Source organism: Rhamphochromis longiceps, linkage group LG10 (genome assembly GCF_057381845.1).
Source record: "Rhamphochromis longiceps isolate RC_006_pf linkage group LG10, R_longiceps_female_GT1.1, whole genome shotgun sequence".
NCBI classification, from domain to species: domain Eukaryota; kingdom Metazoa; phylum Chordata; class Actinopteri; order Cichliformes; family Cichlidae; genus Rhamphochromis; species Rhamphochromis longiceps.
The window spans coordinates 30,942,492-30,967,549 of NC_140566.1; the positions used below are offsets into that span (position 1 = coordinate 30,942,492).

General features: G+C 42.6%; 1 protein-coding gene across 3 annotated transcripts; it reads left to right on the plus strand.

Annotated features, from left to right (window-relative positions):
• The first annotated feature begins 1,851 nt into the window (after positions 1–1,851).
• dtx2 (deltex 2, E3 ubiquitin ligase) lies at positions 1,852–20,242 on the plus strand. Of its 3 annotated transcripts, XM_085421288.1 has the most exons (9): positions 1,852–2,475; positions 2,940–3,525; positions 4,880–4,938; positions 9,291–9,524; positions 10,858–10,925; positions 11,811–11,978; positions 15,651–15,812; positions 17,038–17,127; positions 18,776–20,242. In XM_085421288.1, the coding sequence occupies exons 1-9, from the start codon at positions 2,166–2,168 to the stop codon at positions 19,022–19,024; spliced, it is 1,926 nt and encodes a 641-aa protein (XP_085277414.1). In that variant the 5' UTR covers positions 1,852–2,165; the 3' UTR covers positions 19,025–20,242. The 3 variants fall into 3 exon arrangements, with proteins under 3 accessions (XP_085277414.1, XP_085277415.1, XP_085277416.1); XM_085421289.1 differs by lacking the exon at positions 15,651–15,812; XM_085421290.1 differs by lacking the exon at positions 9,291–9,524.
• The last annotated feature ends 4,816 nt before the right edge of the window (positions 20,243–25,058 follow it).

The following is a 25,058-nucleotide window of genomic DNA, read 5'->3' on the forward strand; positions in this document are numbered from 1 at the left end:
AAACAAAGTTCCAGTTACCTTCATTGTACTGAGGAAGAAGGCAAAAAATCTCAAATGCATATTTCACAACTTCAGCTAATAAAACCAAAACTGTGTGCACAGATAGATTTATTAAAAAAAGTTTCTATGTCATGCGGGCATAGGGACTGCAAATGTTCCAGTGTTTTACAGTGTTTCTGCGTTCTTGTTGCACGCAAGACAAAGACGAAAAATAACAAGAACATCAGATGCCATAAATTAATTTAACACTGATAAATCTGAAAACATTTAAACTGCAGGACTTTAAGAGCAGACCTCAGGAAAAGATGACTCAAAGCAATGTTCTCACTGCTAAATCATTTGACTCTGTCTTCAAACCAAATAATGGCTGCTTGCATCATTTTTTACTGTCATTTTTTTGTGTGTGCTTGTGGAGACAATGTGTTCTAGTTACATTAGAAAAACCATAGATGAATGGTTTTATTTTTATATTGAAACATCAGATCCTCGTCTTTATTAGTTATTATTATTACATTTGTCACTTTGAAACTACTTGGCATGGGCTTGGCTATTGATTATATGTCACTTTGTGGGCTAAGGGGAAAGCTCAAATCCCATTTGGCCACTACTTTAATCAATGTTCACACTGGTGTCAGAACTGTCTAGTTCTATTATCACGTAGCAGAATTTAATGAACACCATACTTACAAACTAGATCCAGTAATAATCTAGTTTGGGTGGCAGATGGATCACAAAGCCATTTATCGCCATCTTTAGTCTTATACCTGTGCTAGCACTGGAATTTTGGGCAGCATTCAGTTTAGTGGTGTCTGGTTAATAATTAGTCATTACTCAAGCAACCAGCCTGAGGTTTTAGAAGGTCGTTTGGTAGATTTTCATATGCATTTATTTGTGTCATACCCATTTATCTCCAGTTGAGGGCAGAAATACTACTGAGGGGGTTCTAATCTCCTTTGAATACAGAAGCAGGGAAAGAAGAGGGGGATAGTGTGAAAGAAGAAGAATGCAACCTTCATGCGCACCTTGTAAGTGAAATTTTTAGAGGTGAGGTGTGCACAAAAAGCTTTTGTTTTAATCATCTGACATGAGAAATGGTGCTCCACCTTAAGAACTACCAACCCCCACTCCCGCAATGCCTTAAATAAATCATCACTTTGCACCACCACTTGAGCCAAGGAATGAAGACTGTCTGCGTGTTATCGGCTGAGATAAAATAAAATAAAATAAAAAAATCCCAGATCTTTGCGGCTCCAGATTTCACCCGGAAACATTTTAATCACAATTTCATTTCACAAAAAGACATTAGATGTATTTGATGAGATTTCACTTACACACATATGGGCCCCTTGTTACAAATAGTGGATATTATTATAATACGGTTATTATAGTTAAACCAAATTAAAAACTGAAATTAGGTGTGAGAGGGGGAAAAAGTTGAGTTAAAATAAAAGCCTAGACTTTAGAAAAAAAAATTAAGTGAAGCAATAATTACTTACTTACTAAATTCTTAGTATAAAATATAAATTTTGTGATGGGGCATTGGTGCCTGTGTCTATTGATACTGGAATGTCCGCTTGTCTCTGTGTCAAGTATTTCTATCGCTGTATTGTATTTTTGCCCTAAATCTTGCCGCTGATATATTCCACCCTTTACATTATAAATAAAAAAATGAATCTAATACTTAACCGAAAGAATTAATCAAAACAAAAAATCACAACAAAAAAGGATATTAAATACAGTCATAGTCTGTGTCACTGTGGTCTAAAATAAATATAGCTTTCAGAAAGGGAAACCTACGGTTTCTGTACGTTTTCTGTTTCAGATTGAGACGAGCTGAGTTGTGATATTACCGACGGTCCCTGAACGCAGCGGCAGAAGAAGGACGGATTCCTGGCAACGCCGCAACAAAGCTAACGTTAACCATGTACTGCTAAACCGTGTGAATGCATTAGCTTCGCAAACATGTACTTATGTGTTTATCTGGAGTGTTTACCAACTGATACCTACCTCATAGCTTCCTCAAAGGCGCGTTAACACATTCACAATGGAATTTTTTAACGAGCCAAGCTAGCCCAGCTAGCACACTTTGTCTTCGTCGCAGCCACAAACGGTTGACTAGCTAACCAGAACGAGTTGTTGTTAGCTTCGGGCTAGTTTTGGCGAAAATGGCAATTGTGTCTGGGTCCTGTGCCAGGGTAAACGGGTCTAGAAACGGGCCTCCTGTGTCAGCTTCACCCTCTGGATCTGTCGGGCAGTCTCAGCCCATGATAGCGGTGTGGGAATGGCAGGATGACCAGGGTTACTGGCGGCCTTACAGCGGCCAGGTGAGCGCCTACATCGAGCGTTGTCTGTCACCGCGGGGCCACAGAGGAGGAGCACCCGGCTCTACGAGCATCTGTCTCGGACAATCAGACCCCAGCCTGTCGCCTTACCTCATTGACATACCAAGCTTGAAGCAGTTTCGACAGGACACAGGTAAACATATCTAACACGTCATGGCATGACCTTAACGTTTATTCCTCGTTAACAGTTTTGCCTCAAACCTCACAGGCCCGGTTGGCTGTAACGTTAGCCGGCTAGCATTAGCTTGCAGGGCGCTGTTGTTATGATTCATATAAGCTGAGAAGTATCCATAAAGTTACAGTTCTTTAGCGACATTTTTACGTGAACCTAGCTACAAATCATGAAATACGTCACAACATTGTGAGATTAACATCTAAAGATGCTTAGTGTGTCTTAAACTGTCATAATTTTGTGTGTCTGTATGTGTGTTTAAAATTAAGTCATAGCCATGTATGTAATGTGTCATTAGTTCTGGCATACAAGTGAATGAACAAGGGGCTTTTCGTTTATGTCTTAAAAACATAACACACACACACAACGTTGCAGTTTTAATTCCGTTTATTCACTAAAAATCAATGTGCCTCTTTTCTTTTCAGGTAAGACCCGGTCAGTACGCCGGTCTCTGTTTGCCCAGTCCTCCGGCCTTGGTAGTGGTGTTTACTGGGAATGGGCCAACGATGAAGGAGGATGGACCCCATATGAGACGCGAACCTCTATCCTTTTGGAGCACAGCTATCAGGCTCGCCAAGGCACAGCAGATCTGGGCCCCCATGGATACAATTATATAGTGGATCTCACATCTCTGGCGCAGGTTAACAAATCGACGGGTTTCAGACGCCAGGTGCGACGCCAATGCAACCTCCCCTACCCGCTGGCTTCTTCCGGACCCCCAGCTATCCCCTCGGGCCCCGCCTGCTCCTGCCAGCAGTGTTTAAGCCACAGCAGCACCGGACCCATGCCGAGCCGTTCGCGACATTCCTTCTCGTCAGGGAGTCTGAACCGGCCTAGTCTTCAAGGCACAGGAAGGGCTGTGGCGGCTCATCCTACTTCTGTCTACTCCCCGTACCCCAGGAGACCTCTCTCAGTTGGTGGCATGTCCTGGGGCAGCCCCTGGGCTCCACCGACATCTGGCAGTCAACTTTCTGCACCTCTGACCAACTCTACCAGTGCCAATGGGTTAAGGTTGGTATCTGATACCTATCCTAGATTGTGTGATTTGGATAGATGTGCAGGGTTCATGTTACAAGGTCCTCTATCTGCTTTCCTCCTCTTCCTCTTTGTCTTTCCTGCCTCTGTCAGTGTTGACCTTTCTTGTAAAACAGGAAAGGCAGAAAAAAAAACAGATCTGTAGCTCCAGTACTTCATTGGTATGTTTGCTTTGGCTCACTTCCTGTGACTCTTGTCTGTGTCATCACTGACCTCCCTTCCTTTTGTTCCAGCTAGCAGAGAAAGCTTACTTGCAGCTTCTCTGGGCTTTAATGTTTTTTGCACGCTGAGTTTTAGCCACTAGAAATTAAAACTAGTGTATTAAAAACATGGTTGCTCAGTAGACAAAAGAATTGTCTAAATCTTTGCGGTGAATGTTTACATTCACTAAAGCCCACACTTTCACATTTCTCATTGAGGTGTATGCTTTAAAAAGAGAAATTGTTGCCATGTATTTAATTAAATTTTTTTAACTCCTGGGTGTGGATGCTAAAGGAGGCGCACCCATGCATGGAAAAAATAATTATTATTGTGTAATAGTACATCATAATACTCCTTTTCAAGTACTTTAATTGCCAAGTTTTTTATGACTGAAAAAAATGTTGCAAGCTTCCTGTCCATTGAGTAACTCCACCCTTTTGGGGCACGGCTGCCTGTGGTGTTCTCCCTCTTTGGCAGCCGGCTTCAGCTCTCTGTTGCTCACTGTGTGGCTCTCCTGGGTCTCCTGTTTAACTTAATGAACAATTGTATTACTATCTTTATTTTTACAGTTGCGGACATGCTGTCATAGCCCATATTCATTCAAGCAATATGTTGTTCAGACTGTAGTGCACAGAGCTCTTTGGCTACAGAAATAGACCAGTACCACCTCAGCACTGAGTCAGTGTTGCCTTTTTGCAGCCCTTTAACTGGATTTAGTTTAGCGCTCCATCATACTCGAGGACTGACAGCTGCTTCTTTTTCTCCTGTTGCAAAGTAAACACATTCATTGGGCACATATCCATCTGTGTATTGACTGCAGAGTCACGCTCCCTGGTTGCTCTGTGCACATGCAGTCACTGCTGAGTTGTTGTTAATCAGTCTTAGACATGGATAATTAGTCATTCACTGAGCTGGAGACAGTCAGTAAAGGTAAATAAGCCTTATGCAGTTACTCCCTGACAGGTCTAATTTTCTTGCTTCTGGATCTAGTGCCAACGCTTTTCCTTTTCTCTGATTGCATTGAAAACTAAAAAGGTTCTTAGTTCTTGTTTTGTTCTTCCTGTCTGGTTCATTGTTGCTTTATTTTTATGTTGACTGAATGTCACCGTCTCTGTTTCCTGCCCTCCAGTGTTCCTTCCATCTCTGTGCAGCTGAATGGATCCACCAGCGTGAGCTCTGCCCTAGCAGGTAAATGGGTCACTGACCATCCATCCTCAGCGTAACCCCTGCTCTGTCTATCCTTCAGTACACCTCTCAGTCAGTTTCAGGTTTTATTCAGTAGACTGTTAGTATTTTAGATGCCACTCCACTGCATTTGTTTTCCCTGTGAGTGTCCGTCTGTTTAGGAAAAATGTGCCAGGAAAAGCCTGAAGGAGGGAGGTAAAAATAAAAATGTGCGCACCCTAAATGTTAAGCAAACATCAGAGAGAGGCTTAACTGATACCATCCCATTTGTCATAGCAGTGTACCTAAAAACAGCTTCTGAAACAGCCCTATTTTGTGTGTGAGTGTGAGCTCACACAAGTTTCCTCATGCTGTGCAGAACATTTGGCTCTCCATGCAAAAGCATGATTAACTTCAGCATTCAGACTTGATCCTATAAGACAGCTGTGGACCCCCACAACCCCACCCAGCTCTGGTTTTTGATTGATCTCTTAAGTCTCTAACAACATAATAGTTGGATGCGCAATTGCAGGGTTTTTCTTGCACATACAACTTTGGTGCACAGCAAAGAGGTTTTGGATTTCTGCCAAAAGGAAAATTGCCAGCACCGTGATAAGAACACACTACTATTCAAGCTTAAAAATTCATTTTAAAATGGCCAGAAAGGACAGAAAAACGTCTGTTAACTAAGGCAACACACACTCTTCTGCTTGCATGTGTAGAGACCCTGCTTGACTTTGACAGGGCCCAATGTGTTTCATTTGAGGTAAGCTTGTAGTGAAGGCAGACATGCGAAAGGTCAGTGTGACAGAGGAAGATACTAGGGATGGGGTGGGATGGAGGGAGCAGCTGAAAGAAGAAATGTGGTGAATCTCTGACTTAATGTTTCAAGCAATCTTAGGATCACCACGTATAATTATTATTTTTTTCATAATTTCTGTAGTATTTTCCTAAAAATGAAAAGCATGCATTAAAAAATGGAAAAATTGATATCATGTCATGATAATATCAGAAGTAGGTACAGGTACTCTTACATCCATGTATGGATGTAAGAGTTTAATTAAAAGGCCAGTATTTCAAAGCAATTTCTAAATTTGACTGCTGGTCTTTGCCACATTTTATATAGATGGTGGAGTAATATTGTTATGACCATACATTTTCAGACTACAAAAATCCTAAAGTGAAAATTTGATTGACTCCAGAATACTAACTCGATTTAACTGTACGACAGTCCAACTGATAAGAGATGTTTGAGACCAAAAGCAATGCCGATATTTCTTGATTTAAGAATCTGATATATCTGCCTTTTTTTCCCCAGGCACATTAAACATAAACAGATATTCCTAACATTTGTTATGTGTAATAATTTACTCTGACTATTTACTAATGGCTACTTGGGGCTCTACAAAACCGAGTCAACCTCCATAGACTTCCAATGATTTATAGCCCAGTTATAATGAGCTACTTTGGTCTCTGTCTCTGATTTCATTCTTTATAACAACTGTAAAGGATAGCCTTTTCTTTCTCAATCACCTGTTTTTAATTAAGGGTCACAGCCACACTGTCATGCCAACAGCCGCTAGCTGCCACCTCGGACTCACCTCGGCTGACTTGAGTAGCTGTGTTTGTGGTTGGTGCCTTTGGTTCCAGCATAACAAGCAGATAAGCATAAGAAGTGGTGACACCATCATATTTGTTTGATGTAATTGGAAGGTATCGAAAGACTGTTTGCAGCCAAAGGCTTATTAACACTTGTGAAGTCCTGTCTAATCCAGGTGGTGTGCTCTCTTTTTTTCTCATTATTAAATATGTTATAAATAAAACTTTGAGCATAGTGTTTCACACCTTATTTCCCACTTATGAATGACTCATTGTCACATATTTTTAGCACATTGATTTTCCTGAGGTGGTAAAATCTGAGTGCAGTTTGATGTAGTACATCAGCAGGTTGTAATTGTCATAAAATGGCAGAAATGAAAAGCAATGCATTATTTTGTTCTCTGCTGCTCACTCCTAAAAACTATGAGTCAGGTTGTGTGCTATGACAAACTGAATCAATACAATCAGCCCGGAAGAAGCAAGTGGACCAGAACCTCATTAGTGAAAATGCTGAACTGAGACCCGAGGAAATAGTTTCAAATGGAGGGTCACTCTTACAGTTTCTCCTCCAAATGTACAGCTTTAATGGTCTTTGTTCAGGAATGAATATTCATAGGAATAAGAACTGTAGTTTGTACAGTTTTGTCAAGAATATAAAATAAACAAATGTATTAATTTCCTGGTTTGAGATTGACTCGAACTCATTCCCACGTTAGCTTTGTTACAGACTGGTGCAGACACACGCTTAAAGTAAATTAAATTATCTTTACATCAAATGACCAACACATGCAACTGTTTGCATGAACGTTGCTTTGGTTTTCACTAGCCTGCCATTTTCATACTGGAAAACAGGGGAGCTAGAAGATTGAACAAGCTGTAAAGGCATCAGTCTCTGCTTCAAGATTGTCTCCTGGAGCAGCGCTGCACCTCTTCCTGCACACCTGATTTTGGAACCTTTGGATTTCAAATAACCTTTTTTTTTTGTGGGAGTGAAAGATCCTGTTTTCTGTGGGTCAGGTGTTAGCATCTAGGGGCTACAGTTTGGATAGTTTGCAGTTAATTTTGTCCTTCAGATTTCTCGGGATATTAAAGTACAGCCAGAATATAAAAACAATACTACTGGATTTTCACGGGGAACCAGTGAACTGTTCTTCAAAGATGAACGCTTAATTATGAGTTGTGACATGCTAGCTTTACCAGTGGCAAGTTTCTTTTCTTTTAATTATGTAGTGGAGTAATGTTTAAGACTTGTTGGCGGCTGTAATCATCTTCAGTGGCATCTAATCTCATTACCTCATGTTTTATCAGTCTGATGCTTGGTGTCGTCTTCCATTTTTGTTATTTCACAGCAGTCATCCTACCATCCATAAACGATTTGATTTTTTTTGTCTTTAATGACTTGGTGACAATCCATATTCCTCAAAAATCATGCCAGCCTCTATCTGCATTGACAGTCAATCTTGGAGATGCAGCTCTGATCACCAAGGATGCTACTGAGCAGAGATAAGTTTGACTTGCGTGGTGAAATTGCATATACGCCCATTAAAAGTGGTAAAAACAGGACTTCCAGTGGGCTGGAAGTGATTCAGAGGTGCCCAAGGAGACAACCTTGAAGGAAAAACTGGCCAATTAAAAAAAAAAATGTAAATACATTTATAAAATATGGAATTTTGAGCAGAGCTGTAGGCTGCATTTAAAAGATGCCCAAAGTTAAGTTAACATCTGTTCGTTCTAGTGAACAGGAGGGGGCGACTCTTCTGTTTGGAAAAACAACTGTAGTCTATAGATGTCTATGGTAAAACTAACCCACCACTCACTGGATCTGTGACCTTAATAAACACTTTTGTGATGAGTTTGTAATCTCAGTCACTAGTTTGAAGTCTAGTTGGGTCATGATGTTGATTTTTTGTGTTTTGGTCTCATTTAGAGTAAAGTGGCTAAAGCAGGGTGTGCAAATGCATGAGCGTGCAGTAGCCTTCATCGTGTCCTCAGCAACCAACATCTTCAGGTCTTAGTTGAACTGTGTTAAATATTCTTGTTAATCAGTATCAGAATAAAGAGACTCAGTGACCAGAAAACTCCTGAGCAGCAGCAGTTTTGTAGCACAACTGGAGGCCCATGTTTTGCTAATAGTTAGCCCAAGTCAGGCTGTACCTGCCAAAACGGTTGACTGCACTCAACCGAGTGTTTTACTTTTGTTTCTTTTGAGTTTGACTTCTTCATTTGTAAGAGAATGGAAGTTCTATTTTTACCTGTCCTTAAACGGTACCGCACTTAATCGTAAAATTGAAGCTTTTACTCCACATTGCAGAGGGTTATTGCGCTCTTGTAAATCATTCCCTGTGGCCCGACTGGTCAGACTTGGAGCTTGTGGGCACAGTCGATTCCCAGTGAATCTTTTGCTAGCACCAGGACGCCCTGTGTTTTGCCCTTAGCTGAAGAGATTTATGTCACCACTGCAGCAACATTAGCCGTGTTCGCAATCAGCACAGTGGATTTAAGACGAGGGACAGCCACAGTAAACCAGATTAATTTGTTGAACATGAACAGTATGGGTTTAATTTGAAAATCTCTGCCGTCTGAGTGTGATGTTTTTTGTAAGTGTGTATGGAGAAGGCTCGATGTGGGCGCGTCAGCTGCTGCTACCTCTTGATTTGTTCCCTTCTGCCTCCTGCATATCTCCACTTGCCTCCTGCCTTGCTCACCTGCCCCACTCTGCCTTGTCCCATCCCGCCTCAACCTAAACCAACCCCCACCCTACCCCCCTCCACTTCCAGGCATGGCCTCCATTTTGATGTCAGCAGTGGGACTCGGCGTGCACTTCACCTCTGCCCCTCTCCCTCAGCAGCAGCAGCAGCATCCGCCGCCACAGCATCAGCAGCCTGCTCCTTTCTCTCTTCCTCCTCCTCCTCCTCTCCTTCCCCCAGCCAGCAGGCCCATCAAGCCCCACAGCAGCAGCAGCACCAGCACCAGCAGTTCAGTTAGGAGAGCAAAGAGGCAGCACAGGAGAGGTAGCTACCACACCATCAGTCCTCAAATCTACCTTTTTTTCTTTTTTTTTTCCTCTCATCAACATCATCGTCGTCCTGTGATCTGCTTTTCATCCTCAAGCACCACACGCTTGAGGAACATTAAATCCTGCATTGACTCACTTTCACGCAAGTGTACTGACTATCTGTGTTGGCTTTGATTCAACTATCACAGGCTTTTCTGCTGTTTCCCCCTCCAGTGTCATTCAGGCTCTTCAACTCCTGCACCTCATTAGCTTTAACTTCCTTCTTAAGTCTGCCTTAAGTTGGCTAAATGCGGCAAAAAGATGCTCTCTGGCAGAATGTTTCAATTCTAAATACAAGTGTATAGATATGGGTGATAAACTACAGGAAGAAAAACCTGAGTAAATAGTCTGTGGGGGGCAGTAAGTGCAGATAAGAGGAATATCTTGCCAAGCAGCTCAGAGTGGAGCCACTCTCTCAGCTTATGGTGGCGTTTGTTTTCATTTGTAACATATTTATTACAGCAGCAGGTCGTCGTTTAGGGGTGTTTAGGTGCTTATGACATCAGGACAAAATGTTGGTACCGTTCCAGCTTCTCATGCAAAACGACATTTGAAAGAAAAAGCTGCTGGAGGTTGATTTGGTGTGTGTTAAATGGGCTTTGCTCATTTTCTGTAGTTTGGTGTCACTCGGCTAATATGTTACCTGTCACTTTCACATTATTGCTGCCGTTCTTTGTTTCTCTATGTTGTCACAGCCGCTTGTTAAAATAAACAGGTCACGTGTCAGCGATTAGAAGCACAGTGAGTCTGGAAACGGGTCAGTGAAGTTAATGTTTTTTGTGTTTCTCAGCTGGGAAGAATTATTCGATCTTTAAAAATCTGTATTTAAATGGAGCTGTCTTACGCAATAAACGTAAAACGATGAGGATGAGTGTTTAGTTAGCTCGCAGAGTTTTCTTTCCTAAACAGACTTGACACTCACGCTTGTGCATTTGAGAGAATATGTTAGAAAAATGCAGACAGTGTCTGTTTCAATGTCTCATGTTGCCAATCAACATTTAATGCTCGTTGTTCTGCTAAGCATTCACGTCTTCCCTCTGCATCACATATTTACATCGGCTGGTTCTTGATTGGAGGATGTTGGTCAAAATTGGACACAATTTAATGGTAGCTGGAGTTAAACATGGGAAATGTCTGACTGAAATTGTATTTTGAGATTGTGACACAAACCATTTCATTTCATCTCATCAGAATCTCTCTTCTTGCTGCTTCTTGTATGCTTGTGGACTGGCCTGTTTTGACTCAATCGCTCATTGACTTTGCATTTTCTCCTTTTGTTCCTCTTTCAGCATCAACTCAGAGACCCGAGGAGGTGATTCAGCGCTACATGGAGGTGGTGGCTGGAGTACAAGACGAGGTAAATGTTTCCGTGTTTCCCCCGTCTACTCCCAGATCTGTTAGAAATGAAAGAAAAGTTCATTTATTGTTTTGATGAACAATTCTTGCATGAATCGGATTAATGATTCTTTTGGTCAGTATTGAGGTCAAAAATATTTTACACAATTAGCCGTTAAACACTCAACGTCAGTCTTTTTGTTACTGGATTTCCATCATCTTTAAATGTAATTCGAGTAAATAACCCTTTACCACTTCTACATTGGTTCAAGCCCCACGTCTGATAACATGTCCACGCAAATTGTCTTTAACTTGAAGAGTATAAGAGATAATCTGGTTGGGAATTATTCCCAGACTTTGTTTTCTCCTTAGCGCTCCTCCCTTTAGCGGCTGCTACAGCGGATCATCACACCACAGCATCCTCCTCTGTCACTCCAGAAATCTGTGGTTCTCCTCTTTTCTTCCCATCCTTTGCCCAGTATACCCACCATCCCTCCTCTGTGCACATGTCCAAACAATCTCAATCATGTCTCTCTAACTTTTTTTCCAAAGCTCAACCTGAGCTGTCTCTCTAATGTTCCCAATTCGGTTACTCCAAATCAAACTTTAGCATTTTTAATTCTGACACCTGTAGCTCCACCGTATCCTGTGTTGTGACACCTGTAGCTGTTTCTGCGTGTCCTCCTAGACCAAAAGACTTTCTGCTGTCTCGGCTCAAGCTTAACTAAACACTGAGTTTGGACTTAATAGAGAACCACAATTCAAAACTGAATGCAGCACAAAAATTGTTTTATCTCAGCTGTCTTGTTCGATAGTGATTGTTGAGCCGAATGGTAAATAAGTTTCTGTGAAGTGAGTTTGTGTTGTGTAATTTTGCTCTGAGCATAGATATCTCATGTACCTTCAGGACTGTATTATCTGCATGGACCAACTGTCCAACCCATCTGGCTACGAGACCCCATCCACAGAGGAGGGAGGCCAGAGCATCCAGCCAGACACTGTGGGAAAATTCATCAAATGTGGGCACACCCTGCATATGCTCTGCATGCTGGCCATGTACAACAATGGAACGAAGGTAAGAGACTTTTATCAGCAGTGTAGCCTCAGATCTGAAGGACGAAAACCACCACAACCGTGTGAGGACTTTTATTTAATCTTTATTTAACCAGTAAAAAAACCTGAGATTAAAAACATCTTTAAAAAAGTGTCCTGCCCAAGAGAGACAGCAGTACAGTCAGAAGTTGCATAAATTAAACCCCCCACCCCACAGGAAGCCAGAGGAAGTTAAAAAAAAAAAAACAACCCACACCCATAGATTACCTTATTTGTTCGCCCCAGCTTTATCTCGGCTAAGTGTGAAAACCTCTAATGGATTTGGCACTAGTTTATGGGCATACTAATTTCTCTGTATCACTAGGCATGTTGGTAGCTACATCTGTCATCATGTGGCCGCAGACATGTAGTGACAGCGGTTTGGGGGAGTAGAGCAGCATCACCAACATTTGTAACATCACCAACAAAACAATTTCCCAACTGGTGTTGATTCTACTAAGGCCGAAGATGGAAAGATGCTGACTGTAAGAGTCTGTAAGTCTGATGGCCAGGAAGCCGGTCCTGGCTACAGCACTAGCGCCTCTGCCATGTTTGTTTCAGGTCATTTCAAATGCAGATATGTGGAATAGCATTTAGGATGAATTTCTACTTCAGAGAATAATACCCTGAAACAAATTCAAATTCAAATTTTTATTTGTCACGTACACAGTCATACACAGTACGATATGTAGTGAAATGCTTGGACAACTGCTCGTGACCTAAAGAAAACAAAAAAGGAAAAGGCTATGAATAAGAAAGGAAATAAATATGAAAAATTAAAAAGGGTAAATTTAACTAGGAAGGAATAAAATATAAATTAAGGTTAAAAATGAAATAACTGTACAACACAAATTAGAATGAAGGGTAAATTTAACTGGGAAGAATAAGATAAAGATAAATATATAAATTAAAGTTGAAAATAAAATAACTGTACAACAAAATACACAATATAGAACTATATAAGAATGTATGAAGAAATCTAAATATAAATAAATATATACACAATAACAGCAGCTGTACAAGTATTAACCGGAAATGAAGAATATAGTGACCAGTGTTGTGCAAAACCAAAGTCCAGAAAGTCCAGTGTGTGTGTAAGAACCATATGTGTGGGTCTGTACTGTGTGGTGGTGTGATTGAGAGACCGTATCGCCTGCGGGAAGAAGCTCCTCCTCAGTCTCTCTGTGTTGGTCTTCAGGGAGCGGAATCGCTTTCCTGACCTCAGCAGAGAGAACAGTCTGTTGTTGGGATGGCTGAGGTCCTTCACCATCTTCCTGGCCTTGGTCCAGCACCGCCTGCTGTAGATTGAGTGCAGGTCAGGGAGCTCGGAGCGGATGGTGCGCTCAGCTGACCGCACAGCCCTCTGTAGAGCTCGTCTGTCCTGCATGGTGCTGTTCCCGAACCAGGTTAAGATGTTTCCCGCCAGGATGCTCTCTATGGTGCACGAGTAAAAGTTCCTGAGCACCTTGGAGGGCAGTTGGAAGTCTCTCAAGCGTCTGAGGTGGTAGAGACGCTGTCGGGCCTTTTTCACCACGGTGTTGATGTGACAGGACCATGACAGGTCCTGCGTGATGTGAACTCCGAGGTATTTGAAGCTGTCCACTCTCTCCACTGGGCACTCGTTGATGACGGGGGTCTGGTAGTTCCTCTCCTGCTTAGTGCTGAAGTCCACTATCAGCTCCTTTGTCTTACTGACGTTTAGAAGGAGGTTGTTCCTCTGGCACCAGTTCTCCAGATTCCTAATCTCCTTCAGGTAGGCCGTCTCGTTGTTATCAGAGATCAGGCCCACCACGACGGTGTCGTCAGCAAACTTGATGATGGTGGTGGAGCTGGTAGTGGCCACACAGTCATATGTGTACAAAGAGTACAGCAGGGGGCTCAGAACACACCCCTGGGGGGCTCCAGTGCTGAGAGTGGTGGAGGCTGAGACATGTCCGCCCATCCTTACTGCCTGTGGTCTGCCAGTTAGGAAGTTGGAGATCCACTGACACATAGATGAGCTGAGTCCCAGATGCTCCAGCTTGGTGGTGAGTGTGGAGGGAATTATGGTGTTAAATGCAGAGCTGTAGTCTATGAAGAGCATTTTAACATAATTCCCCCTTCTAGTGTCCAAGTGAGTGAGTGATGTGTGGAGGAGATGAGAGATGGCATCGTCTGTGGAACGATTTGGACGGTAAGCGAACTGTAGTGGGTCCAGTGTGTCTGGTAGTGAAGAAATGATGAAGTCTCTGACCAGGCGTTCAAAGCACTTCATCACTACTGAGGTGAGGGCTACAGGGCGATAGTCATTGAGAGAAGCAGGGTGGGGTTTCTTCGGGACAGGAACAATGATGGACTCTTTGAAGCATGTGGGGATCACCGACTGAGATAAAGAGATGTTGAATATCTCAGTGAACACAGGAGCTAGCTGGTATGCGCAGTCTCTTAGGATACGACCTGGGAGGCCGTCTGGTCCTGCTGCTTTCCTGGTGTTCACTCTCTTGAAGGCTCTCCTTACTTCATGCTCGGAGATGACGAGCACGTTTCCGGTGCTGGCAATATCTTCCTGTCTGCAGCCGTTAGCGCCGCTAACACTAGCATTGTTGGAGACCTTAGCTGCAGCCTCGAAGCGAGCATAGAAAGTGTTCAGCTCGTCTGCCAGAGTCACGGCCGCGTTCGTCATACCGGTTGTTGGTGCTTTATAGTCCGTTATTGTCCTTAGTCCCCGCCACAGGCTCCTAGAGTCACTCTGTTGGAGTTGTGACTCTAGTTTCCTCCCGTAGCGCTGCTTCGCCTCTTTCACCGCCCTCTGCACGTTATATGACGCGGCTTTGTACGGGTCCATGTCCCCCGTCATGAGTCCCGTGTTGTAGGCAGCGGTGCGGGATCTCAGAGCGTTGCGGATGGTTTTATCCACCCACGGCTTCTGGTTGGGAAACGTTGTGATAGTCTTTGTCTCCACGGTATCATCCACTAGTTTCCCGATGAATCCCACAACCGCTTCCGTAAATACGTTGACGTCATCGTCGGAGCTGTTTCTGAACATGCCCCAGTCTGCGTCATCGAGTGCGTCCTGTAACGCGGCCACCGATTGATCCGTCCAGCGCGCGACCTTCCTCTGAACCGGAACTTCCTGTTTTAGCCTTTGTTTGTATTTTGGCATGAGGAAGATGGCGGCGTGATCAGATTTGCCAAACGGGGGGCGGGATTGTGCCTTGTAGCCGTCCTTGACCGTAGTGTAGCAGTGGTCCAGTGTCCTTTCACCCCTGGTGGGGCAGGTGATGTGTTGATAAAAGTTTGGCGCTGCGCGTTTGAGGTTGGCGCTATTAAAGCCCCCCGTCACAATAAGCGCAGCGTCCCGGTGTTGTGTCTGGTGCTGTGTGAGTGCCTCATGCAGCTCGCATAAGGCGGTGACCGTGTCCGCTTGTGGTGGAATATAAGTTCTATAAATTCAATCTTTGTACTTTTACTTTTTTTTTTCCGCCACAAACAGAATAATTGGTGATTAATTTTCTCTCGATTGACCAGCCGACTCATTTACTGCTCATTGATTGCTCCTTCAAACTTGCTCTTGCATCATGATCCACTCATGAGGAAGTTGTTGAGTGTTTCTGCTTGTTTCTACTGATGGTTTGGTTGACGTGGCTCTCTGGTGTCTTCGCTTCCTCCTCCTCAGGATGGCAGCTTGCAGTGCCCCTCGTGTAAGACAATCTACGGCGAAAAGACGGGCACCCAGCCGAAAGGCAAGATGGAAATATACAGCATCGCACAGTCGCTGCCAGGCCATCCAGACTGCGGCACCATCCAGATAATCTATAGCATACCACCCGGCATACAGGTACTGCTGCTGGTGCTTCTTTTTCTTTCAGCTGCTCCTTCTCTGCCTCCATCTCACCCTCCACCCCAACCCTCTGCATGTGCTCCTCCGCTACATCCATGAATCTTCTCTGAGGTCTTCCTCTTTTCCTCCTCAATCATCATCCTTTGTTCAGCATATCCACTGTCCCCCATTTGCACATGTCCCACGTGTCTCAGCCCGAGCTGTCCCTCTGATGTACTCACTCCTAATCCTCTCCCTTCTGGTCTCCTAGCAAAAATCTCCTGATCTCCAACTCTGCCACCTCCACCTCCTGTTATTTTGTTAGCTACATCATCTCCAAGCCATACATCAGAGCAGATCCTCACCAGCCGAAAAAGCATGTTCAGGCAGATTGTTCAGATACTGGACACAATCTGCTGTTGCTAGACTTGACAGGGTGTCAAAATCGATAGCACAGATTCGTCTGCTGTCCCTGGAGAAAAGAAGCTCCTGGAATAGTTAAAAGGAACCAGAATCATAGAAACTTGTACTTTAGAAGTAGACCAGTTACTGATGTTATACAATGTTACAATAACAAGACAAAAAGGTCAAAACTCCTGCAACAACTCCATTGTCAGACCATCCTCAATGTGGGCCATGATCACAACTTCCACGAGAGCTGGGAAAAAGGAGGAAAGACCATCTTTCTGTTGTATCTCGACGAATTTTCCTCAGTTTCATACTAGGAGCAGAAGCATGAGGGGAATCTCGAACTCAGGAGTGTTTTTGTATGTTTGTCTGTGTCTGCGCCAGCACATTTGGACGTCTAATTAGAGGATGACTGGAAGAAAAACTGTTGCCTGGACGACAGCTTGTTCACCATTAGCCAGGGCTTTCTAAAGTAGTTTAACAGTCTGATGCTCGGCTTTGCTGCTAAAGAGCCTTTTCCTGCATGCTGCTGTGAACGGCTCAGAGTTACTTCCTCCTTTTATTACAGCGTTTTAGGAAAGAAAGCCCAATTTCGTTCGCAATTTCTTCTGTCTGTAAATCTGACTTTTATGTATTTATTTATAACCTCCACATACACAGCCGGCCTGAAGTTGTAAGCACTTAAATGCAGTTTGTATCGATCTGTTGGTTTACTGTTAACAATCTGCAAAATCTTTGATTAGATTATCCGACTGTTCCGAGTGACCTCTCTCTCTCTCTCTGTTGTATTAAGCTTTATAACTTAACATCAGTCACTTTGTGTCCTTGTCACCAGGGTCCCGAGCATCCCAACCCAGGCCAGCCGTACACCTGTAGAGGCTTCCCTCGCTTCTGTTTCCTGCCAGACAACGACAAGGGCAGAAAGGTAAGAACATCAACTTGCCGGAACTCGACAGGCGAACGTCATCTACCCAAACATCGGCGTAGTGCTCCACGAGGACTCCAGCGCGCTGTTATCATTAATGTTGTGCTCATTTATAGGGCTGTGTTGTTTTCATGGTGCATCAGTGCCTCATGCCGTCTTCACTGGTAACCACAGTCGTACTCTTTAGAGTCTATAAATAATCTCTTATGTAATTCACTAATGGAAAATTGGATTAAATTATTCCAGTTGTAGTTTATCTGTGCCGCGCCGCAGACTCATTTCCAGCAGCAGACGCTGGCGGGTGAGCGCTGCCTGCACTGCATGGATGTGAGATCATGAAAATATCCCCACGTTGGGGACACAGCCGTATTGTATTTTTATAATGTAGGCTCTCTGCTACAGTTCATGACCTCAATGATGTATTTTGTTTTTCATGCCATAATGAAATACATGGATGGATTCATGTCTGGACTGCAATGAGACCAGTTTGCTTGCAGATAATTAAATAAGACAAGAATGGAAAGAAGGTAAAAGTTAGAGACCCTAAAATAATACGGAGAAAACCCCAACAATTAGACAAGCCCCATCTGGTCTTTAAGTCTGACGTCATTAGGGTCCAAACTCCACTTCAGGTCCCAAAGTCAAAGGAACACTGCAGCATTACTGAGAGTTACAAACTGTCTAAATTATTTTATCTGTAATAAAATCCATCCATAAAAACAGATTCTATGAAATTTAACACAATTAGCAGGAAGTTAGCTTGCTAGTTTCCACCTAAACACGATATAGCATGTTCTGACTGACAGATTTCTGAAAAAATTAAAACGTACAGCTCTGCTATCACTTCCAACATAAATGAAGAAAAACTAAACAGCAGTGACGTTTGTAGGGTTACTGAAGTTGGACTAGCTGGTACATAATGATGTGCTACGTGATCGCTAGCAACACAGCGATGTTAGCATAACATAAACACAGTGAAGCTGGAGGATGAACGCTAACTTTTTTCCACTTAATAAAAGTTAACATGAGGGTTCCCGATGGTTAGGGACAAATGCAATCGCATGGCAGGATGCTGTAAACGGACCAAACTTCAGTCAGGAGAACAACTGAGATGATCCATCCACAATACGAGGTTAGTCATTAATATTACAGCTGGGCTGTAGTTACATCGTAAGGTTTTAAAATCTGAGCTTTCAAACGTGCTGCCGATGAATAATGTTAAATAAAACCGAGAGAGGCCGACAGTTATCACTGATTTTTCTTTTTTTTTTCTTTTTTAGGGGCTTGTTCAGATTAAATAGAACAAGATACAAAGCATTAAAGCATGTTAAAAAAAAAAACCCTAACGGCCTTAATAAACGCAGAGTAGTTTAAACCCGGTAGCAGGGTTCATAAGTCATCACTTAAAGACCACATGAGCAAGCACATGGCAACAGTGGGAAGGAAAAACTCCCTTTTACCAGGAAGAAACCTCTCACAGAACCAGACTCGTCTTAAGTTATTGAACAATTGTTTAATTGAGCTGTGAACTATTCAGTGACACAAACAAAAGTAACAAATCTATATTTTAAAGGCTGGAAAATGATGAGATGATAAATTTCAAATCCATCCGTGTCTCACAAGCGTTCCTTGTGTTTCTGCTGTAAAGGTCCTCGAGCTGCTGAAGGTGGCGTGGATGCGGCGTCTCATCTTCACCGTGGGAACGTCCAGCACCACCGGAGAGCCCGACACAGTGGTGTGGAACGGCATCCACCACAAAACCGAGATGATGTCCAACTTGTCGGGCCACGGCTACCCTGACCCCAACTATTTGGACAATGTTCTGTCTGAGCTGGCCTCTCAGGGCGTGACAGAGGACTGCCTCAAACCCCCAGGAAGCGGCAGCGGCGCCAGCTAGGCCTCAGCTCCGAGCTTCGCACGCTTCCACTCACCGCTAACCCATCGAGAGTTAACCCTCCTGAATCCTCTGCTCTGTGCCCAGGTGGACTTCCTGCAACATCTCTGTGTTAATAAATTCATGTCAGCGTCCACCCAAACCTCATGGAGTGAGCGAAGGGAGGGAAAGTGAGCTAAATAAAAGCCTTGAATCTTCTTTGAGAGGAGACACAGTTGGAGTAGAATTGTTTGGTTGCATCACGTGTTACAGGAGATTGGACTCAGATTAAAAAAAACAAGAAAAAAGCAGCAGGGCTCCACTGACTGAGCCCTCCATCAAACCTCCATCAGCTGGAGGTTCTTTCTGTTTATTTGTTCGTCCGTCCGTTTGTTTGTTTGTTTTATTCTATTCTCTTCTTTTTCTCATCAAGCCTCATCTATATCCCCTCATTCGGTTTCCATGAGAATGAGAGCTTACGCTGGGGATAAAAGGTCTCACAAGCACTTTAGTTCTGACGCTGCATTTAGCTGGCAAGATGTGCGATCTCCCCATAAAGGGCAATTATTCTTCTTCTTCTTCTTCTGTTGTTTTTAAATTGGTAACTAATGCCAAAGTGTTTCTGCTGAAAACGTTCACGTTTAGCTCAGCGACATGGACACCTCTCGTAGCAAACTCCGTATTGATGAGAAGAGGCAATATTTACTGTTGTAAATAAATCTAAAAAAGAATTAGACAAAAATATGTTTAAAAAAACATTTGACACTACTTCTGATCTGACCGTGATATATTTAACAATTTGATGAGAAGAAGCACTCACAACAGTCTGATTTAACTTTTTATTTTATTTTTTATTTTCGGATGTGCAGAACCTACGCCACGTTAGGTTCGCTCTCTTAAATGTTTTACAGTTTGTGTTGCCGTGTGTGACACGGGGACAAGGTGTATAGCTCCCCGACGACCTCAGTTCTCCTGTCCAGACAGGTGTAAACGGCTGCCGAGATAAAACAAAAAACAAAACAACGGCTCTGGATGAGAACATTTTTAGTGTGACAATCAAGGTCATCGGACTCGTCTCGATTTTAAAGAAAAAAAGATCCTGCGGGTTGCCGCCTCCTGTATTCACATGCATTATTCTGCTCACAGTACTGCAGTACAGTCGCTCAACTCAGTCTTGACATGTATACAAACAAGAAAAAATGGGGGGGAAAAAATATCTGCAATAAAGACATAATGCAAAACGAGCCCTGGTTCGTCTCTTGTATCCGAGTATCTGTTTGAGCTGATGAAGCTTCAGTCTGCAGGGTAGTGTTGCAGTTTTTGTACTCCCCCGCTAATTAGCTGCTGTATGACCACTCGACGTGATCATCATGGATAATGGCTCTCAATACATGGCTCCCTGAAGCATTATAGATTGGCATCTAATCACGTCCAGAGAGGGCAGAAAGAAGATGAAGGTGGGAGATGTCTGATGGTGCTGTAGGTGGTCACAGCAAAACGCATTATCCTGATTATTTGCTTCTGTTTGTTATGGTGAAACGACAGCTGGGTTTCCTTTGCAGGAAGTGTGGCCTCAGTACACTTAGAGGAGCTCCTCCAATTAAAGGGAACCAGCTGAGGTGGTTCTGGTATCTGACTAGGACACATCGGGGATTGCAGGGATGGACTGCTGGACGGGATGGACGTCCATCAAGTCTACATACATCTGCCAGCAAAACTCTCCAAACATCAAAGAGCGAGGAGGTAAAGGTTCTTTGGCAACGCTTATCACCTTGACTTCTTATCTTCAGCCTTCACCTGCACCTGGTAAAGATGCAGAGCTGCAATAAAATGAGTCTGTGTATCAGCTGCTTCCCCGTTGCCATGACGATGAAATTCCAGCATGAGCACCTCTTCAGTCATTTGAGGATACAGAATAATGTAGATGAGGAAGTAAGGTTTTTCTTTTTGTACCTGAAGTCTGTGAAGCTAAAAAAAAAAAACCTATTAAGGCAACACTTAAATCAGTATAGCATCAGGTGAGTTAAGTAACAGACTGGCCTACTCTAAAAGTAGATTCTATCACCACACATTATCCCCATAAACTTTGACATGAATTTCTGAAAAGAAATCAGTGAAACTGTTTTAAAAAAAATTACTATTTTTAAAAATTAGTTGATCTCTTAAATTGTAAGAAAAACATGTAAAATTGCAGAGCTGTAGCTCTTTGATTGTCCTGTCAGAAAATTATATTTTATTTATTTTTACAGTGTATCATTGTTTAAAAAAAAAAAAGGGAAAAAGATGACATTTTCTGTCATTTAAATTTTTTTATCTATTACCTAAATATTTTGGTGTATCATGGGGGAGATCTTTATCAGTAAAGATAAAGCTGTAAAACTTATAAAAGTTTTCCACAGCTTTTAAGTAGGGCCGGATTAGAGTCTTCGCTGATCTGGCCCCCAGCCCTTATGTTTGACACTCATAATCTAAACCAGGGTTGGGCAACTCCAGGCCTCGAGTGCTGGTGTCCTGCAGGTTTTAGATGTCACCCTGGGTCTACACACCTGAATCAAATGATTAGTTCATCACCAGGCCTCTGGAGAACTTCGAGACATGTTGAGGAGGTAATTTAGCCATTTAAATCAGCTATAAATTTAAATCAGCTATAAATTTAAATCAGCTATAAATGTCACCACCTCCTGGTGGTGACATTTATATCTAAAGTTGCAGAAGGAAATTACATAAAGTACCTTTAAAGCTCAGTGGGGATGTAAAAGCTTTATCTACCTAACCCCTCCAGTTTAACTCCAGACACTGGATTAATGTGTTCTGATCAGATTCCACTGACTGGTCTAAACATGAAACACTCCTAGTTATGACGCAATAATAGGCATGGGTCAAGTAGAGGTGAGGTGCCTGCATTAGGCGCCAGTTGTGGCATGAGTTCAGGTTTATTAATAGGCTTAAACACGGGCCAGCTTTAGGGCTTAAACTTGGCCCTGGGTATGAAATGCTGCAGGTTATTACTGGTCCTGGGTCACCAGATGCTGCTAAGAAACCAATCCAGCCCCTCCTGTTACAACATCTGCCATGACTTTTTGATTCAGACATAGCTCAGTCCCAGCCACCCAATCCCACGGCTGCTTATTCCACCGAGAAGAGCTAAAAAGAAACACAAATACGGATCTCTGTTTTCTAGTTGTGACTCTATGCTCCCATCATTCATAGCAAGAAGCTGTTAAACAAGAAGTGCTTTCAAAGCCTTTAGGACGTAGCTGCCGAGGAGTCTTTATGTATGCCCTGTGTGTTCAGTGCACTGCTCGGTGCCTTCTGAGCAGTTTTAGTTATCTAGCTGCAGAGCACGAACCCATTGCTTCCTGCTAAATAAATGTTCCTTTAACCACTCAAACATTTATTTCTAGTGGAAATGTTAAGGGGAGAACATGACCGCTTGGCAGGGTATTTCACTTTGACTCTGTCTTAATGGACTCTTAAGTGCACAGAAGAGCTTTTTTGCTTTAAGTTACCTGCAGCAAGCAGAGAATTATGGATAGCAACAATAACGTCCCGTGTTTCCCTGCCAAGAAGGTTAGGTTTGTGCTGCTGTGAGTCAGTTTGTCTTTTTTTAGCAGGATGAGGTGAAAACTACTGGGGCACATTTTTGTGAAGGCTGGTGGATAAGTGGAGTGTACTGAAAGGAATTTGGAAGACAGGAGGCAGCGACCTCTCCGGGTGAACAGTGAAGCCAACAGTTGGACGCAACTACAGTTTCTGGAGTGGCCACTTGAGGCAGACTGCAGTGGTGAGCCAATCCCCATGGACTTTCGTGTTAAAATGACCGACTTTAGAGCTGAAATACAAGTTTACAGCTCAGTATGAAGAGATATCTTTGTAATCTTTAGGCAGATTCCGCCTTCATAATAGTAATTGCACTTTTGCAATTTTTTAATGCACCTTTTTCATGAATGGTGTACTGCTGTGTACGGATTCCTTTGATTAACTGAGTTCATATAGGGCTGAAATCCCAAATGTTCCCAATATTTGGGATTTCACTCCTAATTTTACAACAAAGTTGGCTCACCACACAAAGTTGGCTCACCACTTTTTTACAGTCTCTAACAGACTTTGCACACATCCAATCACAGCATCTTAGAGGGAGGTGGAATGGTGCTGCTGTAATATTAGTATTTAAAGGCTCTTTTAAAGTTCCTATCCATAGCTCCACTACATCTTAGTGGACCTATGGATCGGATGCTGTCTTTTTGTAGTCCCAATAGATTTCACAGCCTTGAACATTCAAGGATTTTGCAGATTTGCAGTGAACGAGCTTGTTTTGTCTGGCTCATGCAGGAAATAATATAGAAGGGAGAGCCACACAACAACAGCTTCCACCAAGCCAATTTATTAATCATAAACTGAGAAAAAGAAGAAAAGAAAACTGGTGCTAACCTACAACCAACACGCAACTTAAATTAGGGATGACACGCAATCAAGTGGAAAGAAAACCAAATTGGCTGCCTGAAAAGTTCCAGCCTTCCAGGAGGAGAGAGAGCCATGTTGGAAGGAAACAAACTTAAATAGGCTCCAGGTGAAGTCCATCCATCAATCCATCCTCTTCTGCTTATCCAGTTCAGGTTCATGGGGGTTAGAGCCTATCTCAGCTGGCCCATAGGGCGAGAGGTGGGGTATACCCTGGACAGATGTCTAGTCTGTCCGGTGACATCATTTCCTGTTTTAGAAGGGAGCAGCTCTTAATTAGGACCTGAAAAGGAGGAAGCAAAGCAGGCCTTTCAACCAGTACTGACAAAACCAGCGCAGTCACCAGAACTAAATACATAACAGCAAATGTGGGAAACTAAACGGCGTGCTAAACTACAAACTCCAACAGTCCTAGTAAATAATGTTTATTTACTAATGACACATGTTTTCAGCCATTTTATCCCACATTTATGGAGTTGTACTGGGGTACAGTAAATATAATGAAAATCATTATTTGTGTAGTGTTTAAAACACTCTTCCAAAATACTAAAATTACTAAAGTTACTAGTTGTTTTAATCTGGGAAAAGAGCTTTAAACGCGGCTCGTCCATTTCCTATATATGGAATAGGTGACGGAAATCTTTAGGACATAAATATGCAGCAATTTCTCCTAAATCAAGGACTGAGATATTATTTTTGAAAAAAATAAGGCTGCTTAAATGAGAACTTCGATTGGTAAATATGACTATATAATTATTTATAATAGAAATATCCATGGGCCTTACTGAGCTATTAAACTTAATACTGATAGATTAATTTTTGTCTACTGAGTAAATAGTAGAAACTTAACATTTCAAGAACTGATTTTTCAAAATCAGCACATTTGGAGGACTTCTAATGATATTTCTTATCGCTTCTACGCAGATGACATTCAGTTGTATATGTCAAGGCTACAGTTACATATTACAAGCCCAGCATGGGTTAGCAGACAGTCTTCTCCGACTCAATAAAAAACAAGAGCCCTCGTTTGGGCCCTGACAGATTTTGCCTGATGGAAATTTTAGGTCCCTTTGCCACTTTTCTTAAATGTTCAATCAAGAACTTTGCAAGCTCACATTAAATCTCTGGCTCTCTCATAGTTTACCAATTAAAAACATTGCCAAGTTGACTTCCACTGTGTCATACTCTGAATTGAAAATTATTATTTATGCCTTTATTTTGTCACGTTTGAATTATTGTAATTCTGTTAAAAAGCAGCTAAAAACTCTTTGTTTTAAAAAAAACATATTGACCTCTTGTTTTTATGCTCCGGCAGGTTTGTTCTGTAACACTTTGTGATATTTATCTTGAAAGGTACAATATAAATACAAATTTTGCTTACTTGCTAGCGACAGTAACAATATTCAGGTTCCTGTCGTTGACATTTAAGCCTAGACTAACAGCTTTTAGTTATTTGTCATCATATTTAATCCTCATTATGGGCTCAACTCACCACCGTCTTGCTTTTTACACTCCTCTTCATTTTCATTAAGTTGACCCCCCCCCCCCCCCCCCCCTCGCCAACACCAAAACAAACTACTACAAAATGAAAGTGCAA

Excerpts from the sequence above, each read along its gene's own strand:
- dtx2 (XM_085421288.1), top strand. The coding sequence starts at position 2,166 with ATGGCAATTGTGTCTGGGTCCTGTGCCAGGGTAAACGGGTCTAGAAAC. Across the intron at positions 3,526-4,879 it reads ACCAGTGCCAATGGGTTAAG|TGTTCCTTCCATCTCTGTGC; the intron begins GTTGGTATCTGA and ends CCTGCCCTCCAG. Across the intron at positions 9,525-10,857 it reads AAAGAGGCAGCACAGGAGAG|CATCAACTCAGAGACCCGAG; the intron begins GTAGCTACCACA and ends TTCCTCTTTCAG.